The sequence below is a fragment of the Pelophylax lessonae genome (genome assembly GCF_965119305.1).
Source record: "Pelophylax lessonae genome assembly, chromosome: 1".
Taxonomy (NCBI): domain Eukaryota; kingdom Metazoa; phylum Chordata; class Amphibia; order Anura; family Ranidae; genus Pelophylax; species Pelophylax lessonae.
In genome coordinates this window covers 693,553,741-693,580,649 of record NC_138768.1, presented here as the reverse complement: position 1 = coordinate 693,580,649, position 26,909 = coordinate 693,553,741, and the positions used below count along the sequence as shown (strand labels likewise).

General features: G+C 44.0%; 1 protein-coding gene across 1 annotated transcript in view; it reads right to left on the bottom strand.

The window, feature by feature from the left end:
• CBR4 (carbonyl reductase 4) overlaps nt 1-21,534 on the bottom strand; it is a 62,021-nt gene extending 40,487 nt beyond the window's left edge. The window contains exons 1-3 of the mRNA XM_082252343.1: nt 21,441-21,534; nt 18,018-18,159; nt 6,691-6,808 (exon numbers count right to left, since the gene is read on the bottom strand). Coding sequence (XP_082108469.1) covers nt 6,691-6,808; nt 18,018-18,159 — 260 coding nt within the window. The 5' untranslated portion in view covers nt 21,441-21,534. The remainder of the gene's footprint in view (nt 1-6,690; nt 6,809-18,017; nt 18,160-21,440) is intronic.
• Nucleotides 21,535-26,909: the final 5,375 nt, after the last annotated feature.

Genomic DNA, 26,909 nt, shown 5'->3' with positions numbered 1-26,909 from the left:
AAGGGAGGTTGTTGCAAAGCGGACAAAACCAAATTCAGATCCTACGGAGGCAAGGGGGATCTCCTTGGAGGAGCCAGATGATGCACCCCTTGAATAAAAGGTGCGTATCAGGAAAATTAGTCGCCAAGGGACGCTGGAAGTAAACGGCCAAGGCCGACACCTGACCTTTGATCGTGCCCAACGCCAAACGTTGGTCCACAACTTTCTACAAGAAAGCCAAGACCCTTGCCACCGAAAAGGAGCGAGAAAGCAACCTCTGCGACTCACACCACGCAATGTACGCCTTCCAGGTACGATGATAAACCTTCCTGGAAGTAGCCTTCCAAGCTCTCAGCAGAGTAAGAATCACCGAATCAGAGAGACCTCTGTGTCTCACCTGGCCTTCAACAGCCAAGCCATTAAAGCCAGAGACCGTAAAAGCAGGATAGAAAAATCAGCCCTTAAAACAGCAGATCTTCCTGCAGAGGCAGCCGCCATGGAGGTTAGACGACCATCTTTACGAGGTCTGCATACCAAGACTGGCGAGGCCAGTCTGGGGCCACCAGAATCACCTGCACCTGTTCCAACGCCAACCTGCGGAGGAACTTGGACAACAGTTGAATTGGGGGAAAGGCATAAATCAGCCGATACCGGTGCCAAGGCAACACCAACGCGTCTGAGGTGTCTGCCAGAGGATCTCGAGCCCTGGCCACAAACCTTTCCACCTTTCTGTTAAGACGAGGCGCAAACACACAGGAGACGGAACACCTCTGGAAGTAGGGACCATTCCCCCTGATCCAAGGACTGACGACTCAGATAGTCCGCCTGCCAGTTCTCCACTCCAGGAATGTGAACAGCGGAGAGAGCTGGAACGAGCGCCTCGGCCCAAGTCAGAATATCGGCCACTTCCTGGGCCCTCCTGGTACCCCCTTGGTGATTGATGTAAGCCACAGCCGTGGCATTGTCGGTATGAACCCGAACCGGGTGACCGTGCAACCGAGGCGCCCAGTGGAGCAGGCAGAGTTTGAGCGCCCTGAGCTCCAGAACATTTAAATCGGTAAGGAGGATTCCTCCCTCGACCACGTACCCTGGACACAAAGAGTGCCCAGTACTCCACCCCAGCCCATCAGGCATGCATCCGTGGTGATCACCGTCCACAACAGCGGCAGAAAAGACTTGCCCTGGCTCAGAGCGGGCAAAAGAAGCCACCATGAAAGCTCTGACCTCGTGCAACAGCTCAAACAATCCATTCTGTCCAAAGACGGAGGGTCCTTGTTCCATTTGGCAAGGATCTCAGCTTGCAGAGTCCTCGTGTGAAACTGGGCACACGGGATCGCCTTGAAGGCAGACACCATCAGCCCCAGGGACCTCATGCAGGTCCACAGGGAGGAGAGATCGCTGTCCCTGAGGGCCCTGATCTCGCCCTGCAAGGTCTGAAGTTTTTCCGCTGGAAGAAAAACCTTCGCTTGATCAGAGTCCAAGACCATGCCCAGATAATTCAGATGTACTGAGGGGGTCAGTGCCGACTTCTGGACGTTGATGGTCCACTCGAACTCCCTGAGCGTCTGAACCGTGACCGTCAGATCGCCCGACAGAATGGCACATGAACTTGCCCACAAAAGGAGATTGTCCAGATAAGCGAGAACCGCAATCCCCTTCTTGTGCAGCAGAGCCAGCACAGGGGCCAAAACCTTGGTGAAGACCCTGGGAGCCGAAGCTAAACCAAAGGGTAATACCACAAATGCTCCTCCGGAGAAAGCGTTGGTGACCTTCGTAGATAGGGATGTGCAGGTACGCATCCTTTTAAAAATCGATGGAGGCCAGAAAATCCCCCTGATTTAAACCACCACCGACCGGATGAATTCCTGCACCCGTACAAAGTGGTTCAGAGACTTAAGGTCCAGGATTGGACGCACCTTGCCCTCCTTCCTGGGCACCGTGAACAGGTTTGAGAAAAAATCTTGAAACCTGTCCCGCTGAGGAACCGGGACAATAACGCCCTGTGCGAGAAGATCTTGCACAGCCCCCTTGAGATACGTTAAACGATCCAGGGACAGATGGGGATTTGATGGAAAGAATCTGTCTGCTGGACGAGATCGAAATTCAATCTTGTACCCTGTACGAATCAGTTTGTGAACCCATTTGTCTGGAATCAAAGACGTCCAGGGTTCCTGAAAGTAACGCAGACGTCCCCCCCACCCCTGAGCCGGGTAAGGGCGTCCCTTCATGCGGAGGGAGACTTGGCAGCAGCACCAGACTGACCGGCCTTGGGCTTACCCGACCAAGACTTCTTGTTGCCGCCGGAGGCTTTGAACGGTTTACTTTTTTCCTGTGCCCGAGGCACGAAAAAGCCCCTGATGAGCCTTGGAGGGGACACGCTTACCGTGGGATGCCTTACCCTTCGTGGACTGGGGAAGAATAGTACTCTTACCCCCAGTGAGACCCTTGATCATCTCATCCAAAGAGTCACCAAAAAGGCGTTCCCCCAAAAAGGGGGGGATCTGACGCGGTCTTCTTAGATGCTTGGTCCGCCGACCAGCTCTTCAGTCACACCATGTGGCGAAAAGCAATCCCCATCGCAGACAATCTTGTGACCAGGGGAGCCTCATCCAGAGCCGCATCACACAGATACAGCATGGCCTGGGCCATTTGATTCGTGAGCTCAATGAGACTCAGTGGAACCGACTAAGTCAGCAGGTTGCTCTTAAGCACCTTAATCCATTCCGTGACCGTCTGAGAAACCAGCACGGAGGCGAACACAGGCTTGAGAAGCGAGCCCGCCACCAAGTGCAGGTGGCGTGAAAGTGATTCCATGCGCCTGTCCACAGGGTCCTTAAACACCAGGGAGTCCTCCATGGACATCACTGTGGATTTATTCAACCGCAAAACAGTGTGGTCCACCCTAGGTGACTCCTCTCCGATACAGCTCCCAGGGGGGGTGCTGTCAGCCAAGTGGGGAACGCTGCAACTCAGGGTGTTCCAAGTTGATGCGTCCCAGCCAAAGTGCTCTTGGCAGGCTGGTCCCCATCTGTCGGAGCACCATCGTGGCGAGGCCTGGGCGGACCACAACCTGCTCACCCTCGTCGGCCAGGCTGGGAGACCATAAGGATCTAGATTATCCAGTGCGAAACCCCAGCCCGGCTGTTGCTTGTAGTTCACCGGGAGGATTCCCCCTGACACTAGCTAGCTATAGTGAGTAAAGAAAAAATAAAAATTTCTCAAAGAAAATAAAACTAAGACCGGAGTCCCAGCAGTGAACCTAGGTCCTACTCCTAGGCTAAGCAGCAAGAAACGGATTAGTAAGCAGGATGTGTCTGGGGTAATGTCTGAAGGGACAGCCCCTAGAGGTGTGTCTAGTGAAAAGTTTTCCTATGAAGTTTCACTGCCCAGCCTACTCCTGTAGAGGGCACATTACCCATTTGTGAGGAAACTATGAAGTGTCTTTGTCTGTCAGAGGACGTAAGAGAAATTACACTGTCACCAAATAGTGGGTGTGATCGAGGCTTGAAATGGCATATCGCAGAAGGCGCAAGATTCAGAAAAGTGAAACACACAGAGTACAGGACTCAGGAGTATGTTTTGTGCAATGCTGAGTGCATATCATACAGGGTGCAGCAGCAATAAAAAATGTACAGTACACATTAAAAAAGGTACAGTATGTACCACACAGCACAGCACTGTACATACAGTGGGTACGGAAAGTATTCAGACCCCCTTAAATTTTTCACTCTTTGTTATATTGCAGCCATTTGCTAAAATCATTTAGGTTCATTCTTCTTCCTCATGAATGTACACATAGCACCCCATACTGACAGAAAAACACAGAATTGTTGACATTGTTGCAGATTTATTAAAAAAGAAAAACTGAAATATCACATGGTCCTAAGTATTCAGACCCTTTGCTCAGTATTTAGTAGAAGCCCCCTTTTGATCTAATACAGCCAGGAGTCTTTTTGGGAAAGATGCAACAAGTCTTTCACACCTGGATTTGGGGATCCTCTGCCATTCCTCCTTGCAGATCCTCTCCAGTTCTGTCAGGTTGGATGGTAAACGTTGGTGGACAGCCATTTTTAGGTCTCTCCAGAGATGCTCAATTGGGTTTAAGTCAGGGCTTTGGCTGGGCCATTCAAGAACAGTCACGGAGTTGTTGTGAAGCCACTCCCTTGTTATTTTAGCTGTGTGCTTAGGGTCATTGTCTTGTTGGAAGGTAAACCTTCGGCCCAGTCTGAGGTCCAGAGCACTCTGGAGAAGGTTTTTGTCCAGGATATCCCTGTACTTGGCCGCATTCATCTTTCCCTCGATTGCAACCAGTCGTCCTGTCCCTGCAGCTGAAAAACACCCCCACAGCATGATGCTGCCACCACCATGCTTCACTGTTGGGACTGTATTGGACAGGTGATGAGCAGTGCCTGGTTTTCTCCACACATACCGCTTAGAATTAAGGCCAAAAAGTTCTATTTTGGTCTCATCAGACCAGAGAATCTTATTTCTCACCATCTTGGAGTCCTTCAGGTGTTTTTTTAGCAAACTCCATGCGGGCTTTCATGTGTCTTACACTGAGGAGAGGCTTCCGTCGGGCCACTCTGCCATAAAGCCCCGACTGGTGGAGGGCTGCAGTGATGGTTGACTTTCTACAACTTTCTCCCATCTCCTGACTGCATCTCTGGAGCTCAGCCACAGTGATCTTTGGGTTCTTCTTTACCTCTCTCACCAAGGCTCTTCTCCCCCGATAGCTCAGTTTGGCCGGACGGCCAGCTCTAGGAAGGGTTCTGGTCGTCCCAAACATCTTCCATTTGAGGATTATGGAGGCCACTGTGCTCTTAGGAACCTTAAGTGCAGCAGAAATCTTTTTGTAACCTTGGCCAGATCTGTGCCTTGCCACAATTCTGTCTCTGAGCTCTTAAGGCAGTTCCTTTGACCTCATGATTCTCATTTGCTCTGACATGCATTGTGATCTGGAAGGTCTTATATAGACAGGTGTGTGGCTTTCCTAATCAAGTCCAATCAGTATAATCAAACACAGCTGGACTCAAATGAAGGTGTAGAACCATCTCAAGGATGATCAGAAGAAATGGAAAGCACCTGAGTTAAATATATTTTTCTTTTTTAATAAATCTGCAACAATGTCAACAATTCTGTGTTTTTCTGTCAGTATGGGGTGCTATGTGTACATTCATGAGGAAGAAGAATGAACTTAAATGATTTTAGCAAATGGCTGCAATATAACAAAGAGTGAAAAATTTAAGGGGGTCTGAATACTTTCCGTACCCACTGTACATAATCTGAGGTGTATGATACACACTCCTAACCGCTAAACCTGTATACTGTGCTATACATTATATAATCATGCCCCCTGCTCTCTATACTAGGCTGTATTTTACATATTTCTGACCACTGCACTCTGTCAGCTCTGCTGTACCTTACATACTCCTGGCTGCTGAACTCTGTATGCTGTGATGTACTTTGCATGCTTCTGACTGCTGTAATCCCCACATACAGAGTGGTTGGATTATGCAACATATAGCCCTGTGTACAGAGTGCAGTGGTCAGGAATATGTAACAAAGAGCTCATCACACAGAGTGCAGTGTATTGTGCAGTACAACATACAATGTGCAGGGCTCAGGAGTATGTAACGTAAAAGCCATTGTACAGAGTGCAGAATTCGGGAGTATTGTTCAGAGGCCATTATTATGTAACATGTGACTGTAAGACACCCCCCACACACAAAAAGCTCTCACCTGTTCACAAATCCTCCCATCCCCCCAACTTTCTCACCTGTTCACAAATCCTCCCCTCCCCCCAACTTTCTCACCTGTTCACAAATTCTCCCACTCCCCCCCCCCAGCTCTCTCACCTGTTCACAAATTCTCCCCTCTCCCCACCAGCTTTCTCACCTGTTCACAAATCCCCCCCCCCCAAAAAAAGCTCTCTCACCTTTTGACAAATTCTTGTCCTCCCCTGCAGCTCTTTCACCTCTCGCAGAATGCAGCTCGCACCGCTCTGTTAGCTGTGCCAGGGCTTTTTTTTTGTTTAAAGCTAGTGAGGTTTCCTGCAGCTCCGCTTCGCCTATAAGAAATGTAGCACAGAGCTTGAGAGGGAGTTTGACAGCACTGCAGTGAAAACCGACTCTGTGCTGCACAGTGGTGACAGGCGGCGGGCAGAGTAAGAAGCCGCCTCCCCAAGCCCCAAATCTACAAAAAATGTGGGCACTTGCAGCGTCGGGACCCTGGAAATCCATTCAGCATCATGTGCCCTGGGTGCAGCGCTGACACTACCACACAGAAGCTGGTGGAGGAAGTGAGTCCTCTGCCAGCTACTATGTTAGGTGACAAGTGGGAGAGGACAGGGCTGCCAAAAGTTCCGGAATGCCATGCTGGAAAGTCCCGGCAGAAAAAAAGCCCTGACTGTAGTGCCAAATTATTCCACTGCACTTTAAAGAATACATTAGGCCATTTCCATCAGCCCTTCCCTAGAGTAGCTTACAGTCGAATATCCCAACCACTATTCATTTCATCTATGGGTAGGGTTGTGGAACAAATCTAGCTCATGCAAAGAAAGCACAAACTAAGAAAACGAATGTAAAAACTCTAGGCTAATGTTATTTTCTGGGGGGAACATAAGTCAGGAGCCCAGTGTTGCAAAGTAAGCATACACAATATAATTCTGGCATAGTCTAGGCCTAGAGGTGGCATTGTATTCAAAAGACATACCTATTTATGCCAGCAGCATTGACCAGGTAGTTAACATGACCACAACTTCTCACAATTTCTTGAAATGTGTGTTGTACGTCTTGTTCTTTAGTTATATCACAGCCAAGAGCCAGATGAGCTGTACAACAGATTACACAGAAAAAAAAAATAAAGAATGCCATACATAAGTGCACAAGATCAACATCAACCCATAAAAATATCTAACACGATTATAAATACTATTATTACAGTTTAAGTATTGTCAATAGGTAATAATCCCACAGGGCTTTAGACACAATAAATCCAAGTGCTTATTTCTCAGTTTTGTATAGGCATTACCCTTTTAACTTTCGCATGTCATTTAGCCCTTATGATAGATAAAAATGATCTGATTATATATATATATATATATATATATATATATATATATATATATATATATATATATACATACATATATACACACATACACACACACACATCATATAGCGCTTACAGGGGCGCGTCCAAAGGGTAGAGTTAAATAAGGTGTACTCAGACTGGTATGGAGTGGTAAGTGGGGTACCCCAGGGCTTTGTTTTGGGACCAATTCCATTTAATTTTTTCATAAGTGATATAGATGATGGGATATATAGCTCAATCTCAGTTTTTGCAAGCGACACTAAATTAGGCAGAACAATAACTTCACATCAGGTTATAGAAATTTTACAGAAAGACCTGAACAAAATAATGGAGTGGGCAACTACATGGCAAATGAGGTTCAATGTGGATAAATGTAAGTTAATGCACTTGGGGGCTAAAAACAAATTAAAAAAATTCTCACTAGGGGAAGGGGGGGAATCTGGGGGACTCAAGGATGGAAAAACATCTGGGGGTCCTAGTGGAAGACAGGCTGAGAAATAGCATGCAATGTCAAGTTGCAGCTACCAAAGCCGGCAGAATATTAGCATGCATAAGAAAGGGGATATACTGCAGAGATAAAACTATAATCCTGCCACTTTATAAAACTTTGGTCTGACCACATCTGGAATACTCTGTCCAGTTCTAGTCACCAGTCCTCAAAAGGGATGTGCTGCAACTGGAGAGTGTCCAGAGAAGGGCAACAAAATGAATAAGGGGACTGGAAGACCTAAATTACGAGGAGCTACTACAAGCACTACATTTATTCTCGCTGGAGAAGAGATGCTTGAGAGGGGACATGATAGCGATTTACAAATAACTCAATGGTGATTCCAGCATAGGAAAAAAGCTATTTAGTCTCAGGGATTGTAACAGGACATGGGGCCACACAATGAGATTGGAGGAGAGGCGGTTTAACCTTAAGCTGCTCAGGGGGGTTTTCACTGTCAGGGCAATAAGGACGTGGAACTCTCTTCCACAATTGGTGGCGTCAGCAGGGAGTATTGATTTTTTTTAAAGACTCTTGGACCTGCATCCTAAAGAACTTCACATACAGGGATATGGCAAATAATTATCAACACTGAAACATGTACACCTACACAGGTTGAACTGGATGGACTATTGTCTTTATTCAACCTTACCTACTATGCAACTATATCAAACAAAACAGAAAGCACAGATCATACTAGTCTCATGAAGCCTGTTTGTATGTTTTATTATATGTAAAACATGAAATAAAAGTTGGCACTGTACATGAAATTCACTGTTCGTGAGAGGGACATACCATCCGAAAGGACACATCCTGCACATCCAGGATCCAGAGGTAACAATCAACAGTAGATACAGAAAAATAACTGATGCATTTCTAGGGTCTCACCCCCTTTTATCCAAATTGGACGTGTGCAGTGTGACCTACTGCTACTGTGGAAGGCTGCCTGGACAACCTTTCATATGCAGTATTGTTTTGTGCAGCTGCAGAAAGCAGGTTTAGGCACACTCTGGATAGTTAACACATCTCCTAGCAGCCTTACATGCGCAGAAATTGACTGTTCCCTGCATGGAGGGCACCAGCAGGTCTATGGGGCATTCTAGGTTCCCATAGCAACCTGGCTGTGGTCATAAGAAGACCCAGCATTGGAGAACAGATTATATGATAAAACAGAAGTTCTCTCTCATGTGTCCTAGAGAAGGACCCTACATAAACTACTTTAGGCATGCAATGACTAGGCTTTGATAAAAAGGGATGAGGACACACATCAGCCATCTACTGACCCGTGGATGATGGTGGTATCCTTTAAAATGTTATGCCCCTGAACCTGCACTAGTCAAATCCTTCTTCCACAAATTCGTAGCATTGACCTTTTCTGTTATTTTATTGTTATGTCTTACTTCCACTCTGTACTACTGTGTTTCGCTTTTGCTGCTTTTTGTGTAAAAGTAAAACATTTTTTTTTTTTTTAAATGAAAAAAGGATGCCCATCTTACTCCCATCAAACAGTGGAGGTTTCTGGGCACAAAGCAAACGTTTTTTTTCTTTTTATGTTTTATATATAATAAATGACAAAGGATATGTGTCTTGAAGCCAGTGCGCACTGTGTTTTCTGATGTGCAAAATAAAAACCACCCTTTTTGTTAAGATACTTTCTGGGGGTTTCCATTCCTCTAATGGCCATACATTTAAGTTCATATATATTTGGACACAGGCACAATTTTCATATATTTGGCTCTGTTTGCCACCAGAATAAAATTAAAATGAAACCATCCAAATTAATTTGAAGTGCAGACTTTCAGCTTTATTTCAAGGGGTTGAATATAAATATCAAGTACAGATTTTAGGAACTGCAACCATTTTTACTGCCTGAAGTCTGGAACCCATGGACATTACCAAAGACAAGGTTTCCTCCTTTCTGATGCTTTGCCAGGCTCCAACTGCAGCCGTCTATAGTTGTTCGTTTGTTTGTGGGTCTGTCTTTAAGTTTTGCCTTCAGTAAGTGAAATGCATGCTTAATTGGGTTGAGATCAGGCGATTGACTCGGCCATTGCAGAATATTCCCCTTTTTTCCTTCAAAGGCTCCTGGGTTGCTTTTACAGTATGATTTGGATCATTGTCCATTTGTACTGTGAAGCGCCGTCCAATCAACTTTGCTGCATTTGGCTGAATCTGGGCTGACAGCATATCTCTAAACACTGCAGAATTCATCTGTCTGCTTCTGTCTTTGGTTACATCATCAATAAACTCCAATGGCCAAGTGCCACTGGAAGCCATGCTTGCCCATGCCATCACACTGTTTTTTGGCAAAGTCTAATGTGGCTTTTTTCTTCAGGTTTTTGAAGGTTTTGCAGATTGTGGTGAACCCCCTGTATTTGCTCTCCTGCAGTCTTCTCTTGATTGTAGACTGACAATGATACGCCCACCTCTTGTAGAGTGTCCTTCACTTATATTGATTTTTTGAATTGTTTTTTCTTTACCATAGAGAGGATCCTGCAATCATCCACCACTGTTGTCTTCTGCGGACATCCAAGCCTTTTTATGTTGCTGAGCTCACCAGTGCCTTCTTCTTTCCTCAGAATGTACCAAACTTTTGATTTGGCCACTCCTAATGTTGCTGCTATCTCTCTGATGGATTTATTTAGTTTTAGAAGCCTTACAATGGCCTGTTTCACTTGCATGGACAGCTCATTTGAACGCATGATGTAGGTTTACAGTAATAGATTCCAAATGCAAATACCACACATAGAATCAACTCCTTTTTACCTGCTTAACTGATGAAGAAAAAACGAAGGAGTAGCACACCTGGCCATGAAACAGCTTTTGATTCAATTGTCCAATTACCTTTGGTCCCTTGAAAAAGGGGGGTTGGCTGTTCTTAAGAGCTGTAATTCCTAAACCATTCCTCCGTTTTTGATGCATATACCCTTAAATAAACTTGAGTGTGCGCATGTTCAGCCCATATCCATAATATACAGTATCTCACAAAAGTATCTCACATTATTGTACATTTTTTATTATATCTTTTCTTGTGACAACACTGAAGAAATGACACTTTGCTACAATGTAAAGTAGTGAATTTACAGCTTGTATAACAGTGTAAATTTGCTTCCCCCTCAAAATAACTCAACACACAGCCATTAATGTCTAAACCGCTGGCAACAAAAGTGAGTACACCCCTAAGTGAAAATGTCGAAATTGGGCCCAATTAGCTATTTTCCCTCCTCTGTGTCATGTGACTCGTTAGTGTTACAATGTCTCAGGTGTGAATGGGGAGCAGGTTTTAAATTTGGGGTTAGAACTCTCACTCTCTCATACTGGTCACCGGAAGTTCAACATGGCACCTCGTGGCAAAGAACTCTCTGAGGATTTAAAAAAAAAAAAAAAAGAACTGTTGCTCTACATAAAGATGGCCTAGGTTATAAGAAGATTGCCAAGACCCTGAAACTGAGCTGCAGCACAGTGGCCAAGACCAAAAAGCAGTTTAACAGGACAGGTTCCACTCAGAACAGGCCTCGTTATGGTAGACCAAAGCAGTTGAGTGCACTTGCTCAGCATCATATCCAGAGGTTGTCTTTGGCAAATAGACGTATGAGTGCTGCCAGTATTGCTGGAGAGGTTGAAGGGGTGGAGGGGGTCAGCTTGTCAGTGCTTAGACCATATGCCGCACACTTCATCAAATTGGTCTGCATGGCTGTTGTCCCAGAAGGAAGCCTCTTCTAAAGATGATGCGCAAGAAAGCCTACAAACAGTTTGCTGAAGACAAGAAGACTAAGGACATTGATATCTGGAACCATGCCCTGTGGTTTGATGAGACCAAGATAAACTTATTTGGTTTAGATGGTGTCAAGCGTGTGTGGTGGCAACCAGGTGAAGAGTACAAAGACAAGTGTGTCTTACCTACAGTCAAGCATCATGGTGGGAGTGTCATGGGTCTGGGGGTGCATGAGTGCTGCCAGCACTGGGGAGCTACAGTTCATTGAGGGAACCGTGACTGCCAACATGTACTGTGACATACTGAAGCAGAGCATGAACTCCTCCCTATGGAGACTGGGCCGCAGGGCAGTATTCCAACATGATAACGAACCCAAACACACCTCCAAGTTGACCACTGCCTTGCTAAAGAAGCTGAGGGTAAAGATGATAAGACTGACCAAACATATCATGTCTCCAGACCTAAACCCTGTTGAGCATCTGTGTGAGCATCTGTGGGGCATCCTCAAATAGGAGGTGGAGGAGTGCAAGGCCTCTAACATCCACCAGCTTCGTGATGTCGCCATGGAGGAGTGGAAGAGGACTCCAGTGGCAACCTGTGAAGCTTTGGTGAACTCCATGCCCAAGAGGGTTAAGGCAGTGCTGGAAAATAATGGTGGCCACACAAAATATTGACACTTTGGGCCCAATTTGGACATTTTCACTTTTTCACTTGGGGTGTACTCATTTTGCTGCCAGCAGTTTAGACATTGACTGCGTTGAGTTATTTTGAGGGGACAGCAAATTTACACTGTTATACAAGCTGTACACTCACTACTTTACATTGTAGTAAACCATAAAAGTGTAGCGCTAAAAATATTGATGATCAAAAATTGAAAAATAGTGTCCAAATAAATGGAAGAAAACCACTAATCACAATAATGTTTGTAATAGAGAAAAAAGTGTCCAAGTGAATAAGTCCCAATATAAATGATATAAAATGAAATCATGAATCCACGTGCACAATGTTGCAAGAAGTGATTCAGCCCGTGACGCCCAGGGTATGAGAAGGAAGGGAACACCTCGGTGGTGGGATATATTAAGCAGCTTACCAGATTTCCGTGGCTGTTCAACTTAATGAACCAGCCTCTCCCAGCTAGTAATCAAGACCGTTGACGATCCGGTGTTCAAGGGATGCTTAATTGATGCAAATAAACCACTTCTCAAGAAACATATAACGGATCCGTGCAGGATTCGTACTCCTCAGTATTTTTCACCAAACATAAATGAATATGTGGGAAGAAAAGAAAGCGAAGCCCATAGCGTAATCCCATTTAAAAACAGTATTCCATTTTATTAAAAAATATTACTCACAATATCTCAAGAACAAACAGGCTTGTCAAATCATTAAACCTGGGGATGAAGATGCGGCGTCCCGCGAATAATCCCACGTGGCAAAGGATGATGGAGGCCGGCTATTTTCCAGGGGGCGTGTGGATGTTGCGTCTGGAGTCGCCTGGCGACTCCAGACGCAACATCCACACGCCCCCTGGAAAATAGCCGGCCTCCATCATCCTTTGCCACGTGGGATTATTCGCGGGACGCCGCATCTTCATCCCCAGGTTTAATGATTTGACAAGCCTGTTTGTTCTTGAGATATTGTGAGTAATATTTTTTAATAAAATGGAATACTGTTTTTAAATGGGATTACGCTATGGGCTTCGCTTTCTTTTCTTCCCACATATTCATTTATGTTTGGTGAAAAATACTGAGGAGTACGAATCCTGCACGGATCCGTTATATGTTTCTTGAGAAGTGGTTTATTTGCATCAATTAAGCATCCCTTGAACACCGGATCGTCAACGGTCTTGATTACTAGCTGGGAGAGGCTGGTTCATTAAGTTGAACAGCCACGGAAATCTGGTAAGCTGCTTAATATATCCCACCACCGAGGTGTTCCCTTCCTTCTCATACCCTGGGCGTCACGGGCTGAATCACTTCTTGCAACATTGTGCACGTGGATTCATGATTTCATTTTATATCATTTATATTGGGACTTATTCACTTGGACACTTTTTTCTCTATTACAAACATTATTGTGATTAGTGGTTTTCTTCCATTTATTTGGACACTATTTTTCAATTTTTGATCATCAATATTTTTAGCGCTACACTTTTATGGTTTACTGTTATTTTTGAGTCACTGTTGGTTGATTTTGTGTTGGCTGCTGACATACATCTACTAATTATTTATCATATTAGCGCGGAAATTTTTTCTATTTTTTCTACTTTACATTGTAGCAAAGTGTAATTTCTTCAGCGTTGTCACATGAAAAGATATAATAAAATATTTACAAAAACGTGAGAAGTGTACTCACTTTTGTGAGATACTGTAACTATAGCTTGAATATGTTTTGGTAAATACCTAAAAAAAAACAAAATTGTGCCTGTGTCCAACTATATACGGACCTAACTGTACATTAGTTGGAAGAAAGGGAACAAAAACGTTAAGCTACTCCATCCTCCTAACACAAGAGTGGGACGCAAGCACAGACAGCTTGTCTCTGACTTTCCACAATTACAGACAACAATCTGTATCAAACTTGGGACAAAAATGGTTACTAGCCCAGTCAACCATATAAAAAATGCTCCATATCAGGCCACACTTTGTCAATCCACTGTGACTATAGGTGGAGGTGCTTTCCTCCAGCTGTTTAGAAATCACAGTACGCAAAAAAAAAAAAAAAAAAAAAAAAAATGCAGACATTTCACTCTGGAATGGGCTTAATTCCAAAGAGACATTGATCCAAGTAAGGAGCTCAGACAGCTATAGAGTGAGCACTGAATCAATAACGTTTAATCTGCCTGGAGTTTGCATGTTCCGCCTGTGGCTGTGTGGGTTTCCCCTGGGTATGCCTGTTTTCTCCCTTACTAGGAATACACACTGGTAGGTTAATTGGCTGTTTAAATTGACCCTAGCATGTGTATGTATGAATGTGAGTTAGGGACCTTAGGATAGTAAGCTTCTTGAGGGTAGTAACTGATGTGAATGTACAATATATATGTGAAGCACTGTGTAAATTTAACTGATGTGAATGTACAATATATATGTAAAGCACTGTGTAAATTGACAGAGCTATAGAAGTACCTGTAATAATAATAATAATAATAATAATAATACAGGAGATTTGATGGTTTGCAACCTACACTTTATTGTTTTGTATATTTAGAAGTTATCTTTAGATATTGAAATACTATCATTAAAAAGAAAAGAGAAGGCGCCTGGCCCTTTAAATAAAAGATTGTTGAACCTGCTGCCCTTTTAATTGTAATAAAACAATAAATAGGTATATATCATAGGTAAAAAGGCGCTGGTAATCTTAATATATCACGTGTTATAAAAATTAATAGGTGATTTAAAGTGTAATATATGTGATTAAAAATTGCTACAAATATATATATGATCTACTATTGGTGCAATTAGCAAAGAAAAGTGCATACCAGTGCAATTTCAATTCAGAAGAGTTTGTGCTTCTCAAAGTAAATTAATCCACAAAGGTGTGGATCAGTGAACCAATAAATAGATATATAAAGAATTCCATACAAAAATCACATAAGAATATATAAAAATATAAATATATAAATGTGCTCCAAGTAGTGTTTAAAAGTCCAGGCAATAGCATGCAATCAAAATTGTGCTTGGTGGATTCTTATTAATCCCTTCACAGTGCTCCAGGTGCTGGGATGTGACAACCGTCAATTAAGAAGTGCTTGTGCTTCTCAAAGTAAATTAATCCACAAAGGTGTGGATCAGTGAACCAATAAATAAATATATAAAGAATTCCATACAAAAATCACATAAGGATATATAAAAAAATCACATAAGAATATATAAAAAAGTATAAATATATAAATGTGCTCCAAGTAGAGTTTAAAAGTCCAAGCAATAGCATGCAATCAAAATTGTGCTTGGTGAATTCTTATTAATCCATTCACAGTGCTCCAGGTGCTGGGATGTGACAACCGTGGCCTCTTACCAGCTAGCAGCAGGTCACAAGGACCCCCAACGCCTGTGATCCCTTTATTGGGTGGATCAGACCTCTCCTCGATTGCTTGGATCTCTGGCTCCTATAATACTCGAGTTGGACCATGTAGTCCCCCCATACACATAAAGATATAGAAGAACAAATAGCCTCCAATAGTGAAATACTGTTTTATTCTCCAAAAAACATACACTATAAGGTGACAATTAGCCTCTTACTATTTGTTGTGCCCTCCTGGCACTGGGCAATTCGGCAGTACAAAATCGTTTTTTTGGGTCTTAGGAAGATATTCTCCGGGGGTCTGCAGCACCCTGTATCTCCTTTCCCCCTTTCTTTGTATTGCAGCGGTGGATGTGTATCCCAGCCTCTGTTCCGAATGCCTCTGTGTGTTACTTCCGGGTTAGCATTGACCACAATGCATTTCGCTTAACGAGCGTCCTCAGGCAGTCTCAGAGGAGATACAGGGTGCTGCAGATCCCCGGAGAATATCTTCCTAAGACCCAAAAAAACGATTTTGTACTGCCGAATTGCCCAGTGCCCCTTTCTTTGTATTGCAGCGGTGGATGTGTATCCCAGCCTCTGTTCCGAATGCCTCTGTGTGTTACTTCCGGGTTAGCATTGACCACAATGCATTTCGCTTAACGAGCGTCCTCAGGCAGTCTCAGAGGAGATACAGGGTGCTGCAGATCCCCGGAGAATATCTTCCCAAGACCCAAAAAAACGATTTTGTACTGCCGAATTGCCCAGTGCCAGGAGGGCACAACAAATAGTAAGAGGCTAATTGTCACCTTATAGTGTATGTTTTTTGGAGAATAAAACAGTATTTCACTATTGGAGGCTATTTGTTCTTCTATATCTTTATGTGTATGGGGGGACTACATGGTCCAACTCGAGTATTATAGGAGCCAGAGATCCAAGCAATCGAGGAGAGGTCTGATCCACCCAATAAAGGGATCACAGGCGTTGGGGGTCCTTGTGACCTGCTGCTAGCTGGTAAGAGGCCACGGTTGTCACATCCCAGCACCTGGAGCACTGTGAATGGATTAATAAGAATTCACCAAGCACAATTTTGATTGCATGCTATTGCTTGGACTTTTAAACACTACTTGGAGCACATTTATATATTTATATTTTTATATATTCTTATGTGATTTTTGTATGGAATTCTTTATATATCTATTTATTGGTTCACTGATCCACACCTTTGTGGATTCATTTACTTTGAGAAGCACAAACACTTCTGAATTGAAATTGCACTGGTATGCACTTTTCTTTGCTAATTGCACCAATAGTAGATCATATATATATATTTGTAGCAATTTTTAATCACATATATTACACTTTAAATCACCTATTAATTTTTATAACACGTGATATATTAAGATTACCAGCGCCTTTTTACCTATGAAATACTATCATGACGTTAAAAACTATAGAAAAGGGTTCGATTTGCCTTTTGACGGGCCTTGGTTCTTTTTTTTTTCTTCCTGCTTTTTCTGTTTCTTGGTAACAAAGTCATACCCCATGATATGATATTGGTCGTGAATCAAGATAATCCCCCGTTAGCTGCACATACCTGCTCTGGGATGGGAGTAGGGCTGAACGATAGTCGATGTGATATCGACTATCGTTCTGCAGACACGGGCAATATTCATATCGCCGAAGCCACGATATTCAGGCATTAGGCAGGGAGGCAGGGAGAAGTCGGGACTCGGGGGGAGGAGGAGGACTCACAGTGATTACATCCATCCCACACTTCCCTCCCAGCTCTGCCTCTAGTATCCAGCCGACCATTACTCCGCCCTGCTCCGCCCATTGTCTCTCCTGGCTGCATTGGGGGCGGGATCAGGCTGTAATGTTTTTCAATGGAGAGACAATGGGCGGAGCAGGGCGGAGTAATGGTCGGCTGTTGACTAAGAGGGAGTGTGGGGTGGATTGCATGGCGGCGGAGAGGCTACAGTGTTTGCAGCAGGAGAGGGGGGAGAGACGTCCGGAGCATGGTGGAGGAGCACCGCGGGACAAAGGCTGCTACCGACAGCCCGCTTCCTCTACACTCCGGCTCCGACACAAGGCTCGGGCGGCAGAAGTTCTACGAGTGTGGTGGATCCCCTGGCAGAAAGCTGAGCTCTAACTGATCCCTCCTCCGGAGACTGTCTGGGAGAAATATTGTGATATATATCGTTAAAAACGAAATATCGCAATATACTTTTTTCCCCAATATCGTGCAGCCCTAGATGGGAGGGTGTCCTGATTCAGCTTTTGAGTGTCCTACCTGCAGACTTGGAGCATGCACATTGTATCCTGATACTTACTGATAACCCCTTTTATGACTTTATCCATGGAAACCTGTGATAGTTACTGTTAGTGCCTTATCTGTATGTTGTCTTTGATTAAAACTTCCGCCTGCATTGTGAGACTATTAGACTGCAGAGCCAACTGAATAAACTTAGAGAGCTACTTTTAAATGATCAGGCAAGTTAAGTCTCTGGAAATTTACCCACAGCCCCATATGTATTGTGCTGCCCCAGACACCAGTATTAGATGCTTCTATGTCTAGGTCCTAAGCCAGACATGATCAGCTTATGATTTTAAACATAAGTGTTCCTTGACTTGCCCCATGGCTCTGCATTATGTGCCAAGGGACGCGTCCTCCCACTCTGCAATGGGTCAGCGACTGTCAAATCGCAGAAATAAAAGACAAAATCACTTTGCCTTTTTACAAACCTTTAAGTTCTTCGGCAGTAGCTAAGGCGGCTTCCAGATTTCTTGAAATAATAGCCACTTTATAGTCTTTTTGAACTAGTAGTTTGGCAATGGCTTTTCCAATCCCTCTGGATCCCCCAAAGACAGCGCATACTTTACTCATCTAGAATACACATAGAAAAACAATTTAACAGTGATCACAAAAAAAAAAAAAAAAAAAAAGACATTTTACAATATTTTACATTCATATTTGTTTTCTGTAACCATCAAAAAATAGATGAAGTTAATTTGCAAATCCTTTCTTTCGTTTGTCATCTTATCACAAAATTACTATATGGACGTTCACATTTAACCACTTCCAGCCTTTAGGTTATACTGGCTGCAGCCATGAGCAAGGTATCAACATTTTCAGCCAGCAACTGGCTTTTATTTAAAAGTGATCCGAGAGGCTCTAGAGCCAACCGATCGCTTTTACAGGGCACTGAAGGACCCCACCCCCCTTCTACCACTATTCCCAGGCTCACCTGTGCTACTGGGGGCCCGGGACCAATGCAAGCAGTCAGGTTGGCTGCAGACAGAAAACAGATAGGAACATCTGTTCCTCCCTTTCCTCTGTGACACATTAAGCCAGATGTAACATGTATTACTTTATTTCCAGTTCTTTGTTTACTGGCCAATGTAGGCCAGTGAAGTAGTCAATCAAACCAATCTTAGCATGATCAGCTGCTTTGGAGGGTAGAGGAGAGATCAGGGGTCTAACAGACCCCAGGTCTCTTCATAAAGAAGACTTGTCACTTCTCAGCTATCACAATGACTGTTGTTTATCCCTTGTGATAGCAATAAAAAGTTAAAAAAAAAAAAAATGTAAAAGAAAAGTGTAAAATAAAAAAAAAGAAAGAAAAAAATTCTAAAGCACCACTGTTCCCCCATGCTCTTGAGCAAATGTGAACACGCACGTAGGTCCTGCATACATATTAACAAACACACACACCCACACAGGTTAAACTGGATGGACTGGTGTCTTTATTCAATCATACCAACTATGTAACTATGTGCAGTATATGTAAATGGTAACTGTACCACACTTGTGAACTATCACTGCAGCATCATGCTTGTTATTTACGCTAGTTATTTTTTATATTTTTAATAAATAGCAAAATAGTGCAAGTGCCAAAAACAATGTAATATTCTCCCCCAACACCAGTGCTTGTGCTAAACAACAGGATACATCCCAACACTTGCGTTTACATGAATATCTTGCAAGTCAAATGTGCATATATACCAACATAAATATCTTGTGGTCAACCCATAATCATATGATGTACCTATACAGTGTGTAAGAAAAGTCCAGCAAAAGCCCCAAAATATGAATCATAATTCTGTGCAACTGCAGCATCACTCCACAAACTCTGTGAATCAGGAGTATTATGATATCCAACACCATGTCACCCAGGTGCACTCTCTGATGTGCCTTCACCTATTTTATTGGACCTCAGTGTTAAACTGGAGGTCAGATACAGCTTTAGAAGTCATATTCCCCATTTCTCACTCTTTTCTGTTGCTACTTAGGAACTTGTATAAATCACAAAAGAACATAATATACTCCATAGTGCTCACTGATTGTTAATTAGGAAACAGCTTAAAATTTGTGTAGATATGTATAAGCGATTCCACAGTATACACTTGAGTCCACAATAATTACCAGGCTGATAGTGTGGCTGCGGGCCCACCCAGTGTAATGCTGTCAATGGACCACATGATCGAGGCATTCCCCACCCGTAACGACAAGTATACTTGCGGCTGTAGGGGGATGCCTGGGTCCCTTGTGACCAGTACAGTGAGTGTTTTTGGCCCTTGGAGGAGCACAACACCATTTGTTGTTTGTGGTCATTTGTGTGTTTTGTGAATGCACATTATTGGTAGCTGCTCTTTCAGATATACTGTAATATTATTTTGCATTTCTGATAGAAGTAGTGAACGGATATTTATTATATTTTACAAAACAATGGGTATTGTATGGTCTTTGTGTGCACTAAAATGCATTTAAGCATATTTTTTCCTGAAAATTTGCACTTGATTTCATTACATTTAGTATTTCTTATTTTGCATTATAGAAATACTAAATGTCATGAAATCCGAAGGATAAATAATACGATAATTACTAAAGATAATAAAACAGGGAGTCGCTTAAGCCCTGCATATATTACACGACCGCACCTCCGTCCCGCCTCCTCCGCCAGCTCTGCATATGTGCCTCCCTCCCTTTGCACATCAGCCCCGCCTCCTCTTAATCAGCTGTCCGTTCTCTGTTATAATTTTGCCAAACCTCGAAAAATGTCTTCTGCGCATGCGCACGGACGACTCCTATCAACTGTTTTGTGACGCTCTGTCACAGGAAGTGACGAGGTCCGATTTTTTCACGGGTCCGACAAAATTTTAGAACACCGGACCCGTAGATCAGCTTCCCCTGTGGTGAATGGGCGGGTCCGTGAAGCTACGTACAGTTTCGTCGTTTTACGGGACAGAGCCGACCTGCCGCAGTATATGAACTCCTGGGGGGTCGGCAAGTGGTTAAAAAAAAATTAAATAAAATTCATTTGGGTACAGTATTGCATGACATGACATGTTGGGTAAAGTGTTACATGATATGTTGCAGAGTAATTGTCAAACTATCAAACAACTGTAAACTGAGAAACGGCCTGGAAATGAGGGTTATTACAGGCTGGTAGGCAAGTGGTTCATTTGATTAAAGCTCCCCAAACCCTCAACTCCTAAATTCCAAGGAGGTGTGTGCAGATCCTAGTCCAACCCCAACAGAGCGATCCCGCCAGGAAGCCACTGTATTGCGGCAATCATAAGTGGCCGAGGCATTCCCCGCCTTGTAGCTGCAAGTATACAAGGGGTGTGTATACATATGTCTGCAGGGAATGACTCGGCCCCTTATGATTGGTTCAGTACAGTAATGGCTTCCTGGCGGGATCGCTCTGTTGGGTTCGGACTAGGATCTGCACACACCTGGCTGGGATCATCCCAAAGCACGTGACAGTTGTATCAATCAGTAAAAATCTCTTCATATATATTACACCGTGCTCCACCATTTAAGTAGCCATTATCTTTACAGATCAGTCAATATTCAGCACAGCTTCACATCTTTATATGACAGCATTAGCACTCCTCTGCACCAAAAACTGAAAGCCCCAAGTCCCACAATGCATCAATATTGTACTAGTCACCAGTGGTTCTTACAGCTTTACACCTATCCTTACACTGGACAGAATCAAGCCCCTCCAATCTATACCTCACTACACATCATTAGTGTATCAGTCAGATAGTCAATCAGAAGTTCCTGCAGCTATATTATACAGAGTGGAGGTCACAGTTCTATTATAGAATCTGCTGCTCCCTCCATTGCCTTTGTAGATGAATCACAAATCATCACAGTACCACTCCGCAGGCTTGCTTTCCAGTCTGTCCTTCATGTACAAACCAGCTCCACACTGCTCTACGCCTCTTCCTGTGTTCCAAGCCTCGCTCTGACTCCTCTGCATTTCTTTCTGTGTTCCAAGCCTCGCTCTGACTCCTCTGCATTTTTTCCTGTGTTCCAAGCCTCGCTCTGACATTTCTTCCTGTGTTCCAAGCCTCGCTCTGATTCCAGGTGACCTCTGCACTTACGTTAATGCTTTCACTTCTAATGTGGGGAAAGTACAGTCTAGTGACTCTAGTCTGTAAAATACACTCACCTCTCCTTGTTAAAGATATAAATCTAGGTAAACTGAGACCCAATATCTGTGCTACAAGCTGCAGAACAGACACGGCATGGCTCACACTGAGGCATCTCAGAGGAGGAATACACAGCAACATATATACATAGGAGGAGCTCCCAACTTCCTAAATATATGGTTTTAGAAAGTGTATATACCTCCCAACTTTCTGAGATGGGAACGAGGGACACCTATTAGCAAAACTGTGTAGACATAGGTGCTTTTTTTTTTACCACTACTATTCATTTATACTGTACAGGATTTTGACATTTACAGATGCAGCAATTTAGAAATTGGATGAAAGGTTTAGCACTGGGAAACACTTTTTGAAAGATAAAAAGTGCATTTATATACAAATATATAGATCAGATCAAAGTGAGGGACAGTTGAGGAGGAAAGAGGGACTTTGTTCCAAAGCAGGGACAGACCTTCAAAATCAGGGATAGTTGGAAATTATGTTTATATATCAGGGTTCTTGTTTCTCTTTGGTCAACACTTATTATTATTATTATACAGGATTTATATAGCGCCAACAGTTTGCGCAGCGCTTTACAATGTGAAGGAAGACGATACAGTTACAATACAGTTCAGAACAGGAGGAATCAGAGGGCCCTGCTCGTTAGAGCTTACAATCTAGAAGGGAGGGTCAAGTGAAACAAAAGGCAATAACCGTGGGGGATGGGCTGATGGAGAAAATGGAGGTACATTTATTAGGGGCTGGTAGGATAGGCTTCTTTGGAGTGTAACTGAGTTCCAGCCAAAAGTGAAGCTTCCACTTTAAATACTGCTTTTGGCATGTCTTTTTTCCTAGACTTGACAGGTACCTGCCCCCACTTCTGCTCGGGCCGCCTAGAAGTTCTCCTTTCCCCCTCCCTCCCTGCAATCTCCTGGGACACGTTACAGGTCCCAGGAGATTGAACGGCCATAACAACGCACAGCGTGACTCGCGCATTCGCAGTGAAGCTGCAAGCTGTCACAGCCCGGGTGCCCACAGTAGAAATGCCGGCGCCACCGAGAGGAGAGGGAGAGGAGCGAGGACTTAGGTGGTCGCATCGCTGGATCCTGGGACAGGTGAGTATCTGTTTATTAAAAGTCAGCAGCTACACTTGTTGTAGCTGCTGACTTTTATTAAACACAAAAATGAGTGGAACTCTGCTTTAAAGTGTTTGTTACCCCAACATTTCATACTCCTGATTTGGCCTGCTGTATCATGTACTTGTAAAAGTAAGTATTTTGTTCTCTTTGCGTGGAAATATCTGGTGTTCCTGACAGTCCCTTTGCGTTCCGTTAACAAACTGACCACACTAAACAGGAGAAAACACCGTGGTCAGTTCTACAGCTATGCTGGGAACTCAGTCTGCTCTCCTCCAATGATCAGACTAGTCCTGACACACCTAATCTGCACAGCCTTTCATTGGGAAGCTCAGTGTACTGCTGCTTCTCCTCCTCCTGCTCTTATGCAGCTGAGAACAGAGAGAATGTGATCACTTATAAAAAAAGTGTGAAGAAAGGTATTTATATATATATATATATATATATATGCACAAATGTTTTACCTTTTGTGTTGTAAGTTGTAAATTAAATGGGTTATTTTACAAGATGATTGTTTACAATCACTTTAAAGTGGATGTAAAGCCTCACGTTTTTTCACCTTTATGCATTCTTTGCATGAAGGTGAAAATCCTTCTGTGCAGCAGCTCCCCCCCCCCCCCAGACCCAGACCCCCCCCCCTTTTCTTACCTGAGCCTGATCTAATCCAGCAATGTGCACGAGTGCAGTGGCTCAAGCCAATGTCGCTCTCTTCATTGAACAGATTGATGGCAGCAGGAGCCATTGGCTCCCACTGCTGTCAATCAAATCCAGTGACACAGGGGTGGGGGGCGGGGCCGAGTCCTCAGGAGGGAGCCCGCACAGCTGCCCCTATGAAAAGAGGCTTTCAGTGGGGGCACCCAATGAAAAGGAGGAGCCTGGAGAACCAGCAGGGCACCCCAGGAGAAAAGGATCGGGCTGCTCTGTGCAAAACTGCGCCTGGGGCAGGGTGCCAATTTCCCCCGGGCCACTCTGATACCCCATAAAAAGGGCGCCGCTGCAACTTCACACACTGACAGTAGTGTCCCAGCTGGCCGAGAACCATTTTAACTTGTTGCACCGCTGGCGACTGGTTGCTAAGACCACCTCCATCTAGCAACCAGTAACGTCACGTCTACTATTGCACAGCGAGGCTGAGGCTCCAGCATTCAGAGCGGAGGATAATTTAACTTCCTCCTTCTCTGTGCCTAGCGCTTATCTCCACCCACCTCATCCAGCTTCTGCAGCGGCATGCTCAGAGGGAAGAATGGAACTGGATTTAAGAATCTCTCAAGACTTTGAGGGGCCGGGCGCCGAAGATTGAACCATTTGTGTCATGAGGAAGCCGGGCAGCCAGAGACCCATACAGAGAGGATGGCAGATGAGCTGGGAGCAGATGACACTTTTGTGACCCCCCCAAAGTGAATGACTACATGTCCCAGCATAAACCCCTCAGAGCTGAGGATGTGTCCTCCCCACCTTTGTGATCATGGAAAACCTTAGACTGTTTTCCCTTATCCATCACTTTGCCACCACCCCCATGGTAAACAATACAGAGCTTGGTACACTGACAAGCGATCTTTTTATTCCCTGCAAAGCAAGGAGAAAACAACAAGATCGCTTAGTAAGAGCAACACATATTACACTCATTACACCAGGTGTGCCCAACCACTGGCCTGCAGCGCCCTCTGATGTGGCCCACCACCTCCTGCTCTGGGATGGCAGGTCAGCAAGCCCAGATCGTGGGTTCCTGACCCACCATCCCCAAGCATCAGTGTTAAGAAGGGAGCTGGCACTATAGGGAGCCAATACTACCGTTTAGCGCTAGCTCCTGTCACTGGCGTAATTATACCAAATGCACTCCACCTGTGACAGGAGCGATACAGAAAGCATCGGCTCTGCTCTCTACTGCAGCCCAATGCTTCCTACAGCGCCGTCTCCTGTCACACTGATGCACAGTGATGGTGGGTTGGGAACCAGCCAGCAATACTCGCCAACAGTATCCGCCAGTAGTACCCGCCAACAGTACCAGCCAGCTGTACCCATCAGCAGTACCAGGCAGCAGTACCCTCCAGCAGTACCTGCCAGCAGTACCCACCAGCAGTACCCCCAGCAGTACCAACCAGCAGGGCCAGCCAGCACTACTCACCAGCAGTACCAGCCCTGGAGGGCAATGTCCGTGTCTCTGCATATGCAGAGTGGACACAGACCTGTCATCTGTCTGCTTATTGTGGCCTGCGACCGGTTACCAAGTCGCTAAAGTGGCCCTCGCTCCTCAAAAGGTTGAGAACCCCTGCTTTACACATTGTTAGGTACACATTTGCCCCTAAATGTTAACACCTGCCCAGCCAGTGTCATTAGTACAGTGGTTCAATGGGCTACTTGACTGGACCTTCCCCCCAGGCCTCAGGCTGCCAGCCCTCCCCTGTATCCAGGGATCCCACAATGTTCTCACCTGGTTAGTTTTTGAATCCCTGGCACTGGCATGCTTGCTACTGCAGAGAATTTGCGGGAATTTGTGGGTTGGGAAACGCATGCGATTACCATTCGTTCCCCAACCCACTTATGTGTGAACACACTCCCTTTCTCAGAGCTCTGAAACCAAGTGGGCATTTATTTTGAGATGGTTCCTCAGGCGTTTCCCTCTGACAGGTCCAAGGTGGTATTCCTAATCTCATTGCTCTCGGACAAGGCCTTGGCCTGGGCGAATCCCTTATGGGAGAACGATCATCCCTCGATTTTCGATTACCCGAGTTTTGTTACCTCCTTTCATAGGGTATTTGATGAGCCTGCTCGCTCTGCCTCTGCTGCTAAGCTGCTCCTGTTCATTCAATAGGGTATAGGAACCGTTGTGGAGTATGCCATTGAATTTTGTAAGGAGGAAAAAATTGGTGTTAAGCACCAACAATCCCGCGCTGTGGAAAAATTTATAAATTAATAAAGATGATAAATGAAATGAGTGATGAGATTACTCATTTCATTTAACAGAAACAAATATAATCAAATGTGATTATATTAATAAATTAGGGAGCCCCAGCGTAAACGTGAAAACGTGACAAATAGCAAAAATTATATAGTAAAATATAATAGCTGCGCTCAACCTAATAGTGAATTACCCAACCAATTGGGCAATATCATGTGCTATCAATAATTGCTAAACAGTATATGTAAATTTGCAAAACCCAAGTGATTAGTGCTAATTACTAAGTGAATATAAGCATATTGCACAAACATAGATAATAAACATAAATCAATAAAGTGCAGATGATTTGTGACAAATGTCCAAAATAGTCCCAGCAAACGAACATGATTAAACCACTGCAAACAGTCCAATAACAATGCAAGGCTGGAAAATTCTATGTTAGTGCTTCTTCTGATAGCAGACACCTCCACCAAATAACAGGGTCACCCAGTGAGTCAGGCTGCTTACCAGATGTGAAGGACCCCTAAATTATAGGGGGTCAATAAAGGCCTTTCTCATAAATGTATGCCAGGGTTAATGATTGGTTCCTGCAATATTCATCCAGCCGGGTCTTATATAAACCACAATGAAGTATATACCAAATAAATGACTCCAATGAATCATGCAGGAACCAATCATTAACCCTGGCGGGAACCAATCATTAACCCTGGCATACTGTACATATATGAGAAAGGCCTTTATTCTTTATTGACACCCTATAATTTAGGGGTCCATCACATCTGGTAAGCAGCCTGACTCACTGGGTGACCCTGTTATTTGGTGGAGGTGTCTGCTATCAGAAGAAGCACTAACATAGGATTTTCCAGCCTTGCATTGTTATTGGAATGTTTGCAGTGGTTTAATCATATTCGTTTGCTGGGACTATTTTGGTAATTTGTCACGAATCATCTGCACTTTATTGATTTATGTTTATTATCTATGTTTGTGCAATATGCTTATATTCACTTTGTAATTAGCACTAATCACTTGGGTTTTGCAAATTTACATATACTGTTTAGCAATTATTGATAGCACATGATATTGCCCAATTAGTTGTGTAATTCACTATTAGGTTGAGCGCAGCTATTATATTTTACTATATAATTTTTGTTCATTGAATGT